The sequence below is a fragment of the Pelecanus crispus genome, unplaced genomic scaffold (genome assembly GCF_030463565.1).
Source record: "Pelecanus crispus isolate bPelCri1 unplaced genomic scaffold, bPelCri1.pri SCAFFOLD_410, whole genome shotgun sequence".
In the NCBI taxonomy this organism is placed as follows: Eukaryota; Metazoa; Chordata; class Aves; order Pelecaniformes; family Pelecanidae; genus Pelecanus; species Pelecanus crispus.
In genome coordinates this window covers 4787-19032 of record NW_027461477.1, presented here as the reverse complement: position 1 = coordinate 19032, position 14246 = coordinate 4787, and the positions used below count along the sequence as shown (strand labels likewise).

General features: G+C 72.1%; 1 protein-coding gene across 1 annotated transcript; it reads right to left on the bottom strand.

The window, feature by feature from the left end:
* Positions 1-979: 979 nt before the first annotated feature.
* Positions 980-11389, bottom strand: LOC142597048 (nitric oxide synthase 3-like; the record flags this gene model as incomplete). Its single annotated transcript, XM_075727482.1, is given in 26 exon segments — positions 980-1010; positions 1012-1168; positions 2129-2226; positions 2958-3086; positions 3180-3196; positions 3199-3268; positions 3270-3354; positions 4202-4245; positions 4247-4319; positions 4404-4470; positions 4546-4652; positions 4721-4765; positions 4767-4831; positions 4833-4881; positions 4974-5050; positions 5125-5151; positions 5153-5320; positions 5444-5545; positions 5640-5814; positions 6251-6390; positions 6469-6610; positions 6734-6825; positions 6964-7126; positions 8986-9134; positions 10087-10189; positions 11277-11389. Coding segments are annotated over 26 exon segments (2488 nt in total), but the record flags the coding sequence as incomplete, so codon positions are not given.
* Positions 11390-14246: the final 2857 nt, after the last annotated feature.

Here is a 14246-nt window from a genome sequence, read left to right as displayed (position 1 = left end):
CAATCTCTTGCCCTGCCCCTATCCCCCTTCTTCTTTCCCTTTCCCATTCCCATCCCCCAGCCCCTACCCATACCCCTTCCCTACCCTTACGCCCCCAGCTTCTTCCTCTTTCCCTTCCCCAACCCATCCCCATCCCCTTCCCCTACCAACTCTTGTGCCCAGCACCTTCCACATGTCCCCTCCCCATCCCCTGCCCCATCCCTTTCCTCAGCCCTTTCCCAACCCCTTCCTCTTTCTCTTCCCCATCCCCTTCCCCTTCCCAACCCATTGCCCCCAGCCCCTTCCCCTGCCGCTTCTCCTTCGTCTTTCCTTCCCCTGCCCCATCCCTTCCCCCTTCCCCTGCCCCATCCCTTCCCCTTCCCTTTCCCTCTCCTTCCCCTTCCCCTTCTCCTTCCCCTGCCCCATCCCCCATCCCCTTCCCCTTCCTTTACCTTCCCTTCCCCTTCTCCTTCCCCTGCCCCATCCCCCTTCCCCTTCTCTTTCCCTTCTCCTTCCCTTCCCCCTTCTCCTTCCCCTGCCCCATCCCCCTTCCCTTCCCCTTCCGCTTTCCCTTTCCCTTCCCTTTCCCTTCCTTTCCCTCCCTTTCCCTTCCTTCCCCTTCCCTTTCCCTTCCCCCTTCCCCTTTCCTTCCCCTTCCCCCTTTCCTTTCCCTTCCCCCTTTCCCTTTCCTTTCCCCTTCTTCTCCTTCCCCTGCCCCATCCCCTTTCCCCCTTCCCTTCTTTCCTTCTTTCCTTTCTTCCTTTCCCCTTCTCCTTCCCCTGCCCCATCGCCCCATCCCCCTTCCCACCTTCCCCTTACCCGTCCCCTTCTCCTTCCCCTGCCCCATCCCTTCCCCTTCCCCTTCCCTTTCCCTTTCCTTCCCCTGCCTCATCCCTTCCCCATTCTCTTCCCATCCCTTGCCCCTTCCCCTTCCCCTTCCCAACCCTTGCCCCCAGCCCCTTGCCCATCCCCACCCCACCCCCTGCCCCCGCGCCCCTACCGCCGGGGTCCCCCTCCAGGCTCTCCACCAGGGACGGGCTGCTCGGGGGGCGGGGGGTCCTCCACGCGCCCCAGCAGCCCCCGCACCAGCTCGGGCCGGTTGCCGGGGAAGACGCCGAGGTGGTCCCCGGGCTGGTACCGCAGCTCCGCCTGCCCCGCCGAGCCCAGCCGCACCAGCAGCGTGGCCCGGCTGCGCGGGGGTCAGCGCGGGGTGGGGGGCCGGGGTGGGGGGCCCGGGCATGGGGGCCTGGGATTGGGGGGGTCGCAGGGGATGGGGGTTCCCGGGGGTGGGGGCATCCCCGGGGTGGGGAATCCCGGGGGTGGGGGGATCCCAGGGATGAAGGTCCCGGCGATGGGGAGGGTCCTGGGGATTGGGGGGGTCTCGGGGATTGGGGGGAGTCCCGGGGACTTGGGGGGTCCCGGGGCTGAGGGGATCCCGGGGGTGGGGTGTCCCAGGGACTGGGGGGGGGTCCCGGGGATTGGGGGAGTCCCAGGGATGGGGGGTCCCAGAGATGGGGAATCCCAGGGATGGGGGTCCAGGGACTGGGGGGCTCCCGGAGATTGGGGGAGTCCCGGGGATGGTGGTTCTCTGGGGTAGGGGGGTCCCAGGGATGGGGGGGGGGGTCCCGCGGCTGGGGGGTCCCGGGAATTGGGGGGGGCCCGGGGATGGGTGTTCCCGGGGCTGTGGGGGTCCCGGGGATGGGGGGGGTCCCAGGGACTGGGGGGATCCCGGGGATTGGGGAGTCCCGGGGATGGGGGGTCCCAGGGATTGGGGGGGTTCCCGGGGATTGGGGGGGTTCCCGGGGATTGGGGGGGGTCCCGGGGGTGGCTGTTGTGGACGAGTCCCGGGGATGGGGGTTCCGGGGGCAGGGGGGCCCCGGGGTATGGGGCGGGCCCCGTGGTGGGCAGTGCTGGGAAAGGGGGGAGTCCCGGAGATGGGGGGGTCCCGGGCATGGGTGGCCCCAGGGATGGGGGTGTCCCATGGATGGGGGTTCCCAGCCATGGGGGGGTCCCGGTGGTGGTGGGATCCTGGGGATGGGGGTTCCTGGGGACGGGGCAGGCCCGGGGGTGGGGGCTTCCCTGTGGTGCAGGGGTTCTGGGGCTGTGGGGGTCCCCGGGGCTTGGGGGGTCCTGGGGAGGGGGGGCTCACCTGGACTCCTCGCTCTGCAGGTTCTCCACGGAGAGCACGGTGCAGGGGAACACCCGGCGCTTGTGCAGGTGGGACAGCCCTGGGGGGCACAGCGTGGGCTGGGGGGCATGGGGGGCACGGTGGGGCAGGGGGGGGTGGCAGGGAGGGACTGGGGGGGCACGGGGGGTGGGAGATCACAAAGGGGCTGGGGGGGTCACGGGGGGGTGGGGAGGGGTCAGAGGGGGTCCTGGGAGGGGACAGGGGGGCGACAGGGGGGCTGGGGGTGTCACAGGGGGTCCTGGGGGGGTGGTCCTGGGGGGGTCACGGGAGAGGGGCTGGGAGGAGCTGGGGAGAGGGGGGATACGGGGATTGGGGGTGTCATGGGGGGTGGTCACGGGGGGGGGCATGGAGAGGGGCTTGGAGGAGCTTGGGGGGCGACGGGGGGGTTGGTGGTGTCACAGGGGGTCCCAGGGGGGTGGTCCCGGGGGGGGTCACAGAGAGGGCTGGGAGGAGCTGGGGGGTGACAGGGGACTGGGGGGATGTCATGGTGGGGTGGTCCCGGGGGGGACATGAGTGGGGCTGGGAGGAGCTGGGGGGTGATGGGGGATTGGGGGGTGTCATGGGGGGGTGGTCCCGGGGGGGGCATGGAGAGGGGCTGGGAGGAGCTGGGGGGGCGATGGGGATTTGGGGGATGTCATGGGGGGGCTGGGGGAGCCTCTCGGCAGGTGGGTGGGGTGTCCCGGGGGGGGGCCATGGGGCAGATGCCGGCTGCGGGTGGAGGGCGATGCAGGGGGGTGGGGGCTCCCCAGGGCCAGGGGGTGCCGGGGGGGGTCCGGGGGGTGGCGGGTACCAGCCAGGTCTCTGTGGCCTGGGGCTGCCCCACCATCCGGTGCCTCTGGCGCTTCCAGCCCTGGGTGGGGGCGAAGAGCTCCTCGGCCCCCCCCACCCCGTCCCCCACGCAGAAGGTCTCGCAGGCGGCCTGAGGGCACAGGGAGGAGCGGTGGGTGCGGGGTTGGGGGGGGGGATGCCGGTGGGTGCCCCCCACCCTCCGGTGCTCTCCCCCTGCCCCAACCTGGAAGACGAGGCGGGCCACGTGCGGAAGGACTCCTCCTGGGCGCAGAGCTCGTCGCCCTCGCCCATGGGCAGCACCCGCTCCCCCCCCCAGCTCCTCCAGCCGCGTGTCCACCGCCCGGGCGAAGGCGCAGAAGTGGGGGTACGCCCGCGAGCCCAGCCCGAACACCGCGAACCTGCCGCCACGGGGAGGGGGGGGGACGGGGCTGAGCGCGGTCAGCGCAGACCCGAACCCCCCCCCCCACCGCCCCCGACCCTGGGGTCGGACCCTGCGCTGCCGGTGGGGGCAGCCAGGGCTGGGGGGGACCCCCAGGGTTGGGGGGGGGACCCCCAGGGTTGGGGGTCAGGGTGGGTGCTGTGGGTGGTGGTCAGGGCTGATACAAATGGGGTTTGGGGTTGGGGACCCCCCCGGGGCGGCTCTCGCCCCCATCCACAGCCAATGGGATGGATGCGCCAGGGGAGGTTTAGGTTGGATATTGGGAGAAATTCCTTCATGGAAAGAGAGGCCAAGCCCTGGACCAGGCTGCCCAGAGAGGTGGGGGAGTCCCCCGCCCTGGAGGGGTTCAAAACAGGCAGAGGTGGCACTGGGGGCCATGGTTGGGCATGGGGGTGTTGGGGTGATGGTTGGGCTGATGATCTTAGAGATCCTGTCCAACCTTAGTGATTCCCAGTTTTACTTTCATTATAAATAATGCAGCCCCAAGCCAGGAAACATGGAATTATGACTCTGCCCTCAATGGGTTTGGTGGTGGCCTTGGCAGCGTTGGGTCAATGGTTGGGCTGGGGGATCTTAGAGGGCTTTGCCAACCTCAACCTTTCCATGATTCCATGATTCTATGATTCTATGCGGCCGGAGCTGCCGGTGCCAGGGCCGGTGCCCACCGTGGGCTCTGCCCCCTCCCCAGCCCACAGCCAGGCACGGTGCAACCCCCCTGGATGGGGCAACCCCAAGCCCCAGCCCGCGCTCAGGCCGGGCAGAGGACCCCAACACCGTCCCTGTCCCCACGGCCGTGGCGGTCCGACCGCAGGGCACCCAGCGTGCCGGCGCTGTCGGTGTTGCTCAGCTGCCCGCCGTTTCTTCTTCCAGGAGGCGACGAGCTGGTCGGACTGCGAGACGCTGTTGAAGCGCAGCTTGTAGCTCCTGCGCGGGACGTAGGGCAGGTGAGGGCAGGGTGGGCTCTTCCCCACCCCAACCGGGCACCCATGGCCTCCTCAGGGCGCTCACTTGGGCGGCTCAGCCTGGGAGGTGCTGGTGTAGGGCGAAGTCATCTCCATCAGCGCCTTGGGAGAAGCTCTGTTGGGGACAGCACCGTCACCGTCCCGTCCCCATTCCCGTCCCCTCTTCCCCCTCCCCAAATCCTCCTAACCCTCAGCGCATTCGGGGGGGTCCCCGTTGCCGAAGGTGCTGGTCACCACCAGCACCAGGGTCTCGTGCTCCAGGGACACCACGTCGTACTCGTCCATGCACAGCACCCTACGTGGCGGGGGACGTGGGGCTGGGACGGCGGGTTGGGGGGAGAGGCCGAGGCCAGCTCTTCCCACCATCTCCCCTTGCCCACCTTGGGGTCGAAGGCGCGTCGGAAGATGGCAGAGGTTCCAGGCGTAGGTTCGGGATTTGCCGGTCTCGGTGGCGTAGAGGATGGTGGCCTTCACCCCGTCGCGCCTTCATGTGTCCCATCAGCTTGGCTGAGATCTTCACCGCGCTTTCGGGGAGGGGGGCGGTGGCATCACCGGGTCAGCGTCCGGCCCCATATCAGGGACCCACGGGCAGGGATCGCCCGCCAAGGGTTGGCACCTACTTGGCCACTCCTTGAAGGTCTTCCTCCTGGTGACGGTGGTGCCTTTGGAGACGTAGACCTTCCAGGCGTCGGGCTGCGGGGCGGGCAGGGGGTCAGCCGTGGGGCGGTGGGGCTGTGGGGCCGCGGGGCGGTGGGGGCTGAGCCCACCTGGTAGCGGAAGGTGGGGCAGAGCTGGGTAGTTGACCATCTCCTGATGGAAGACGGGGGTGAGGCTCCCCGAGATGGGGGGCACGATCCAGACCCAGTCGGCGGGGCAACCCCCCCGCGTCCGCAGCTCGTTCTCCATGTGCTTCACGAAGGACTCGGTGGCCGCGTGGTGGTCCACGATCGTCACCTTGGCCACCTGCGGGGACGGCGGGCTCGGGGAGGGGGGAACCGGGAGCAGCCGGCGCCCGCCCCGGTGGCACGGCGGCGCCGGGGGTCCCCGCAGCGTTGGCGGTGCCGGCGTCCCGGCCACGCGTCCCACCTGGTAGCTGTGCAGCACGGCGACGTTCACCTCCACCGCCGCCTTGTCCTTCCAGAGGGACGACGTTGTCCGCGTGTCCAGCCCCATGCGCAGGGCCACCTCCTGCCGGCGGCACAGCGGGGGGCTCAGCCCGGCTCCCCCCAGGGTGCGGGGGTCCCGGTGTGGGGCACCTGGGCCCCCGCGCCGTGGGGCTCACCGGCAGCAGGTTGTAGCGCTGGCTGTCGCAGAGGTTCCTGGTGCCGATCTCGCTGCTCATGTACCAGCCGTTGAAGGGGGCCGCCGGGAACTCCAGCCCCCCGATCTCCAGCAGCATGTTGGAGACGGCCGGCAGCGCGTACCACCGCAGCCCCAGCTCCCCGAACCACTCCAGCCTGCACGGGGGGGCAGGCTCCAGCTGGGGACCCACGCCGGCCCCACACTTGCCAGCCCCACACCTGCCAGCCCCACACCGGCCCCACACCTGCCAGCCCCACACCAGCCCCACACCTGCCAGCCCCACACCTGCCAGCCCCACGCCAGCCCCACACCTGCCAGCCCCACACTTGCCAGCCCCACGCCGGCCCCACGCCTGCCAGCCCCACACTTGCCAGCCCCACACCTGCCAGCCCCACACCTGCCAGCCCCAGCTCCCCAGCGTGGGTCCCCAACCTCCATCCCAGCCCCACTCCCATCCCCTCCCCAGCGCGTGGGACCCCCACCCCAGCCCCACGGCCGGGAGGGGTGTCCCATTGGGGCCAGGAGGGTCCGGCTCTCTTGTGGCCATGGGGGGCAGGCGGGGCCCGTGTCGGGGGGCACAGCCCCACTCACGTGGGGTGCTGCAGGGGCACCTCGAGGACCAGCTCCGGCGGGAGGGGGAAGAGCTCGGGGGGCTCCTCGGGGCTCTGCAGCAGCAGCGGCAGCACGTCGAAGCGGCCGCCGCCGGGGCTCCAGCCGTAGTGGATGCAGAGCTGGGGGGTGGCAGCGTCAGGGCGGGGGCGGCACCGGGGGGGTCTGGGGGTGCAGGGAAAGGGGGGGGTTTTCCCCACCTCGGTGATGTCGACGTTGGCCGGGTCCCCCTGCACGGAGCCGTCGGGCTGCCGGTACCCGGCGTAGCGGATCAGCTGCGTGTTCCAGATGCGGAAATCGCCCCGGCCCGGCGTCCGCTGCGGGAAGATGGTGATGGCCGACCTGGGGGGGGGGCCGGGGCGGGATGTCACCGACACCCCTCGGGCTGCGGGGGCCGGGGGGGGTCCCACCCCGGGGCCGGGGGTCCAGCCGGCGGCGAGCGCGGCAGGCGGGCAGGGCTCTCACCGAATGTTGCCGCGGTTGGTGGCGTACTGGATGTGGGTGCAGAGGAAGCTGAACATCTCCGCCACGCCGGCGCAGTCCCGGGCGTCGAAAACCTGCGGGGAGGGGTCAGGGCGGGGACGGGGGGGGACAGGGGACATCCCGTTGCCCCCCGGCCACCCCATGGGGCGACTCCCGGCCATGGGGCAGGTGTGGGTGCCCACGGGCGCCGTGGGGGTGCCCCCCACCCTCACCTGCAGCTTGTTCCACTGGATGCGGCCCACGCAGCGCGCGGCGTTGCGCCAGGCCTGCTTGGCCCCGAAGACGAGCTCGGGCTCCAGCAGCTGGTAGGTGCCGGTGGCCCCGATGGCCGCTTCCACCTCCCGCAGCCGCTGGACGTGCGCCGGGGAGTTCTCCCTGCGGGTGCCCCCGTGCCTCAGCCCCCCTGGGACCCCCCGCACTGCGGTGGGGTGCCCCGGGCAGGGATGGGGATTTGGGATGGCCCCGGGCAGGGATGGAGATTTGGGATGGCTCAGGGCAGGGAGGGGGATTTGGGATGCTCTGGGTCTGGGATGGGGCCATGGGGTGCCCCGGGCAGGGATGGGGATTTGGGATGGCCCCGGGCAGGGATGGGGATTTGGGATGGCCCAGGGCAGGGAGGGGGATTTGGGATGCCCTGGAGCTGGGATGGGGCCGTGGGATGCCCTGGAGCTGGGATGGGGCTGTGGGGCACCCCGGGGCAGGGATGGGGATTTGGGATGCTCTGGGGCTGGGATGGGGCTGTGGGATGCCCTGGGCAGAGATGGGGATTTGGGATGCTCTGGGTCTGGGATGGGGCCGTGGGATGCCCTGGGGCAGGGATGGGGATTTGGGATGCTCTGGGTCTGGGATGGGTCTGGGATGGGGCTGTGGGACACCCCAGGACAGGGTTTGGGACTTGGGATGTCCTGGAGCTGGGATGGGGCTATGGGATGCCCTGGCGCTGGGATGGGGATTTGGGATGCTCTGGGTCTGGGATGGGGCCATGGGGTGCCCCGGGCAGGGATGGGGATTTGGGATGGCTCAGGGCAGGGAGGGGGATTTGGGATGCTCTGGGTCTGGGATGGGGCCATGTGGTGCCCCGGGCAGGGATGGGGATTTGGGATGGCCCTGGGCAGGGATGGGGATTTGGGATGGCCCAGGGCAGGGAGGGGGATTTGGGATGCCCTGGAGCTGGGATGGGGCCGTGGGATGCCCTGGAGCTGGGATGGGGCTGTGGGATGCCCTGGAGCTGGGATGGGGCTGTGGGGCACCCCGGGGCAGGGATGGGGATTTGGGATGCTCTGGGTCTGGGATGGGGCCGTGGGATGCCCCGGGGCAGGGATGGGGATTTGGGATGCTCTGGGTCTGGGATGGGAGCGTGGGATGCCCCGGGGCAGGGATGGGGATTTGGGATGCTCTGGGTCTGGGATGGGGCCGTGGGATGCCCTGGGGCAGGGATGGGGATTTGGGATGCTCTGGGGCTGGGATGGGGCCATGGGATGCCCCGGGCAGCGATGGGGATTTGGGATGCTCTGGGGCTGGGATGGGTCTGGGATGGGGCTGTGGGACACCCCAGGACAGGGTTTGGGACTTGGGATGTCCTGGAGCTGGGATGGGGCTATGGGATGCCCTGGCGCTGGGATGGGGATTTGGGATGGCCCAGGGCTGGGATGGGGCTGTGGGATGCACTGGGACTGGGATGGAGCCATGGGGCACCCCGGGGCAGGGATGGGGATTTGGGATGCTCTGGGGCAGGGATGCACTGTGGGATGCCCCAGGGCTGGGATGGGGATTTGGGATGCCTTGGGTCTGGGATGGGGATTTGGGATGCTCTGGGGCTCAGATGGGGATTTGGGATGCCCCAGGGCAGGGCTGGGGATGTGGGATGACCTGGGGCAGGGATGGGACCATGGGATGCCCCCAGGCAGGGCTGGGGCCATGGGTCACCCCTGGGCAGGGTTTGGGATCTGGGATGCCCTGGAGCTGGGATGGGGCTGTGGGATGCCCTGGGGCAGGGATGGGACCATGGGATGCCCCAGGCAGGGCTGGGGATTTGGGATGCCCTGGGGCTCAGATGGGGATGTGGGGCACCCCGGGGCAGGGCTGGGGGTTTGGGATGCCCCGGGGCTCAGATGGGGGTTTGGGATGCCCCGGGGCAGAGCTGGGGGTTTGGGGCACCCCGGGGCAGAGCTGGGGGTTTGGGGCACACCGGGGCAGGGCAGGCCCGTGCCGTGCCCCCGCCGCGCCCCGCTCACCGCCGCAGGGACAGGTAGTACTGGGTGATGAAGTCCCGGGCCAGGCCCAGCAGCTCCTCGGCCGGCCGGGTGCCCTCGGGGGTGGGGGCCGGCAGCGGCCGCGGCAGCACCAGCGAGCCCAGGCAGCGCTGCCCCGAGCAGGGCAGCTCCTGGGGCGCGGGGGTCACCGGGGGGCCCGGCCCACGCCCCCCGCCCGCGCCCCTCATCCCTGCGGCCCCACAAGCCCGCCCGCGCATCCCCCAGCCCTCCCCTCCGTCCCCGGGTCCCCCATCCCAGCACTCTGCCCCCCCCACCCTGCACCCCCATCTTGCACCCCCAGCCCCGCGCCCCCCTGCACCCCCCAGATCTGCACCCTCAGCCCCGTGCCCCCCAGCCCTGCACCCCCCAGCCCTGCACCCCCCAGCCCTGCACCCCTCAGCCCCGTGCCCCCCCACCCTACACCCCCATCTTGCACCCCCAGCCCCGTGCCCCCCTGCACCCCCCAGATCTGCACCCTCAGCCCTGTGCCCCCCAGCCCTGCACCCCCCAGCCCTGCACCCCCCAGCCCTGCACCCCTCAGCCCTGCAGCCCCATCTTGCACCCCCAGCCCTGCGCCCCCCTGCACCCCCCAGATCTGCACCCTCAGCCCTGTGCCCCCCAGCCCTGCACCCCCCAGCCCCATGCCCCCCCGCCCTGCAGCCCCCATCTTGCACCCCCAGCCCTGCGCCCCTCTGCACCCCCCAGCCCCGCACCCCCCAGCCCTGCACCCCCAGCCCTGCACCCCCCAGCCCTGCGCCCCTCAGCCCTGCGCCCCTCAGCCCTGTGCCCCCCAGCCTGGTGCCCCCCATCCCTGCACCCCCAGTCCCGCACCCCCCAGCCCTGCACTCCTCAGCCCTGCACCCACCAGCCCCATGCCCCCCAGCCCCATCTTGCACCCCCAGCCCTGCACCCCCCACCCTGCACACCTCAGCCCCATGCAGTGCACCCCAGCCCCATGCCCCCCAGCCCTGCACCGCTGGCCCCGTGCCCCCAAGCCCAGCACCCCCCAGCCCAGCACCTCCCAGCCCTGCACCCCCCAGCCCTGCACCCCTCATCCCCGCACCCCCAACCCCGCACGCCCACCTGCAGGGCCTGGGCGCAGAGCGTGTCGTAGCCGATGGTCCCCGTCTCCCAGTTCTTCAGCCGGGCGAAGCGGGGGGGCTCCGCCGGGCGGGTGGGCGCCGAGCTGGGGGGGGGAGCAGCCCTGAGTCCTGGCCAGGCTTTGGGGGGGGTCCCCTGGGCAGCCCCCCGCCTGCCTCACGCAGGGAGCACAGCTGGGGGGCCCGGGCGGGGGGCACCCCACCCCACGCTTGCTCCAGCAGCTCTGATTTCGGGAGCCTCCGGCACCTCGGGGTGCTGGGAGCTGCTCGTGGGGGCAGAGACCCCCGGGGGGGCGGGAGGGGAGCGGGCAGGGGTGGGCGGGGGGCACTGGGGTGAGCTGGGACCAGCGGAGGTGGGCTGAGGGGTGCTGGGGGGCTGCGCGGGGGACATGGGGGTGACTGGGGACCTCCCCGCCCCCCCGGTGCTGCTGTGGTGGCCCCGGGCCCCCGGCTCCGCTCTGGGGCTGAGCTGTGGGGCTGAGCTTGGGGGGGGACGTGGGGCGTTCCTGCGCCTCGTCCATGTGCAAGCACGAACAATGGCCATGAGTCAGAGCGGGCTGCCGGCCACCGCGGGGAGAACCCACCTCGTCCCCGTCCCCGTCCCCGTCCCCGTCCCCTCCGGGCTGGGGGGTCCCCGCACCTCCCATCCCCGCTCGACCCCATGTGCCCCCTCCCCATAGGTCTCCATACATCCCCATACGGCCCTGTAGGTCCTGACGCATCCCAGGGGCTGCTGTGGGGCTGGCAGCACCGCTGTGGGGCTAGCAGCACCGCTGTGGGGCTGGCAGCACCGCCGTGGGGCTGCCGGGCCACGCCGTGGGGCAGGGGATGCCAGCGCGATGCCACGGGGCACCACGGGCAAGCGGGCGCGGGGCTCCGCTGCCGACAGGCTCCCATGGCTGCACCGCGTCCCGTCCCGGCACACGCCGCCCCACCGGGACACGGCTCCGGTGGGGCCACGGCTCCGGTGGGGCCAGGGCTCCGGGGGGCTCAGCCACGCGGGGATGCTCCCACGCGCCGCGGTGGGTCCAGGCAGGAGGGGGCCAAACGAGAGGTCCCCATCGAGGCGCGGGGGCCAGCAGCCCGGTGCGTCACGGCACAGCGGGTGCCGGTGCCCTGTCCGCCCCGTCCGTCCATCCCGCCCCATCCATCCCGTCTGCCCCGCGCGCCCACCTGCCCCGCTCGGTGACGGTGCTCTCCTCGGGCGCGGCGCTGAGCTGCCGGGAGCAGAGGCCGAGGCCGCAGGAGCGGGCAGCGCCGGGCAGCACGGCCGGCAGGTTGCCCATCGTGCCGCCACTGAGCCGCCGGTGCCGGGAGCGGCCGTTTCCTCCGGCTGCGGCGGGGAAGTGGTGACCTCGGCCGCGCGCGCCTCCGCCCCGCGCACAATGGGCGCCCCACCACCGCCACGCCGGGCCGCGGCCTGAGCCGCGCTGGGGAGCCCGCCGTGGGGCTGAGTGAGGGGCTTCGGCCCCGCTCGGCCCTCCCCGTGCCCTGGCACGGGGCTGGGGGCGTGCGGTGGCGGCGGTGCTGGGGGGCGGCACATGCGGGACCCCCAGCGTGGCCATGGGACCCCTGGCACAGCCACAGGACCCCCAGTACAGCCATGGACCCTCCAGCACGGCCATGGGACCCCCAGCATGATCACAGGACCCCCGACACAACCACGGGACCCCCAGCATGGCCACGGGACCCCCAGCACAGCCATGGGACCCCCAGCACGGCCATGGACCCCCAGCACGGCCACGGGACCCCCAGCACAGCCATGGACCCCCAGCACGGCCACGGGACCCCCAGCACAGCCATGAGACCCCCAGCACGGCCATGGACCCCCAGCACGGCCACGGGACCCCCAGCACAGCCATGGGACCCCCAGCACGGCCATGGACCCCCAGCACGGCCACGGGACCCCAGCACAGCCATGGGACCCCCAGCACAGCCATGGGACCCCAGCACGGCCATGGGACCCCCAGCATGGCCACAGGACCCCCAGCACAGCCATGGGACCCCCAGCACGGCCATGGACCCCCAGCACGGCCACGGGACCCCAGCACAGCCATGGGACCCCAGCACAGCCATGGGACCCCCAGCACAGCCATGGGACCCCAGCACGGCCATGGGACCCCCAGCATGGCCACGGGACCCCCAGCACAGCCATGGGACCCCAGCACGGCCATGGGACCCCCAGCATGGCCACAGGACCCCCAGCACAGCCATGGGACCCCAGCACAGCCACGGGACCCCCAGTACCCCCAGTACAGCCATGGGACCCCCAGCATGGCCACAGGACCCCCAGCACAGCCATGGGACCCCCAGTACCCCCAGCACAGCCACGGGACCCCTAGCACAGCCATGGGACCCCCAGTACCCCCGGCACGGCCACGGGACCCTCCCACCTCCCCCGGCCCCCAGCCCCACAGCCCGCCGAAGTGGGGGGGTGCGAAGGGCCGTGGGTCGGGGTCCGCCCCCCCCGGCCAACTGCCCCCCATTCCCGCCACCCCCCAGCCGGGCGGGGGTCCCCGGTGACCCCCAGGGTGGGTCCCAGGGGAGGGGGGCACGGGCAGCGCGGGTGCAGGGACCCCCGGGGGGGTCGGGGGTGCTCGGGGGGCGTGGGGTCTGCCCCGGGGGGCGCGGGTCCCGGGGGGCCGGGCTGGGGGGGGCCGGTGCCGGCTCTCCGGGGGGGGGGGGGCTCGGCCCGCGGCCCCCGCAGCGACGGGAAACCGCGCCCGGCCGCGGCTCCGCGGGTTCCTTCCTGCGCCGGGGGAGCGGGGCCGGGGGCGGCACCGGGGGGGGGCGGCACCGGGGGCGGCACCGGGGGGGGCGCAGGGACCCCCCGGACACGGGCTGGGGGCGGGGGGGGGCGGCAGCCCCGCGGGACCCCCCCGAGAGGGGCGGGGGGTACCGGTCACCCCCCCCCGGGGGTCCCGGCCCGGTCGGTGCCGGGGTCGCCCCGCGCTCTGCGCCCCCCCCCCCCGAGCCCCCCAACCGCGCGGGGCGGGGCGGGGCCTGTCCGTCACGGCGGAGCGAGCAGGAGATTGGCTGTCCGTCCCGGGGGGCGGGGGCTCGGCGGCGGTGGGCTGGGCTGGACTGGGCTGAACTGGGCTGGGATGGTCTGAACCGGGCTGAACCGGGCTGGACTGGGCTGAACTGGGCTGGGATGGTCTGAACCGGGCTGGACTGGGCTGAACTGGGCTGGGATGGTCTGAACCGGGCTGAACCGGGCTGGACTGGGCTGAACTGGGCTGGGATGGTCTGAACCGGGCTGAACCGGGCTGGACTGGGCTGAACTGGGCTGGGATGGTCTGAACCGGGCTGAACCGGGCTGGACTGGGCTGAACTGGGCTGGGATGGTCTGAACCGGGCTGAACCGGGCTGGACTGGGCTGAACTGGGCTGGGATGGTCTGAACCGGGCTGGACTGGGCTGAACTGGGCTGGGATGGTCTGAACCGGGCTGAACCGGGCTGGACTGGGCTGAACTGGGCTGGGATGGTCTGAACCGGGCTGAACCGGGCTGGACTGGGCTGAACTGGGCTGGGATGGTCTGAACCGGGCTGAACCGGGCTGGACTGGGCTGAACTGGGCTGTGCTGGGCTGGGCTGAACCGGGCTGGACTGGGCTGGACTGGGCTGAACTGGGCTGGGTTGGGCTGGACTGGGCTGGATTGGGCTGTGCTGGATTGGGCTGGGTGAACTGGACTCGAATGGGCTGGGCTGAACTGGTCTGGGCTGAACTGGGCTGAACTGGGCTGGATTGGGCTGAACTGGGCTGAACTGGGCTGGACTGGGCTGGGTGAACTGGACTCGAATGGGCTGGGCTGAACTGGTCTGGGCTGAACTGGGCTGAATTGGGCTGGGCTGGGCTGGGCTGGGCTGAACTGGGCTGGGCTGGGCTGGACTGGGCTGAACTGGGCTGGATTGGGCTGAACTGGGCTGGATTGGGCTGGGTGAACTGGACTCGAATGGGCTGGGCTGAACTGGTCTGGGCTGGATTGGGCTGAACTGTTCTGAACTGGGCTGGGCCAGGCTGAACTGGCTGAACCTGGCTGAACTGGGCTGGACTGGGCTGATCTGGGCTGAACTGGGCTGGACTGGGCTGGTCTGGGCTGAACTGGGCGGAACTGGGCTGGGCTGCGCTGAGCTGAACTG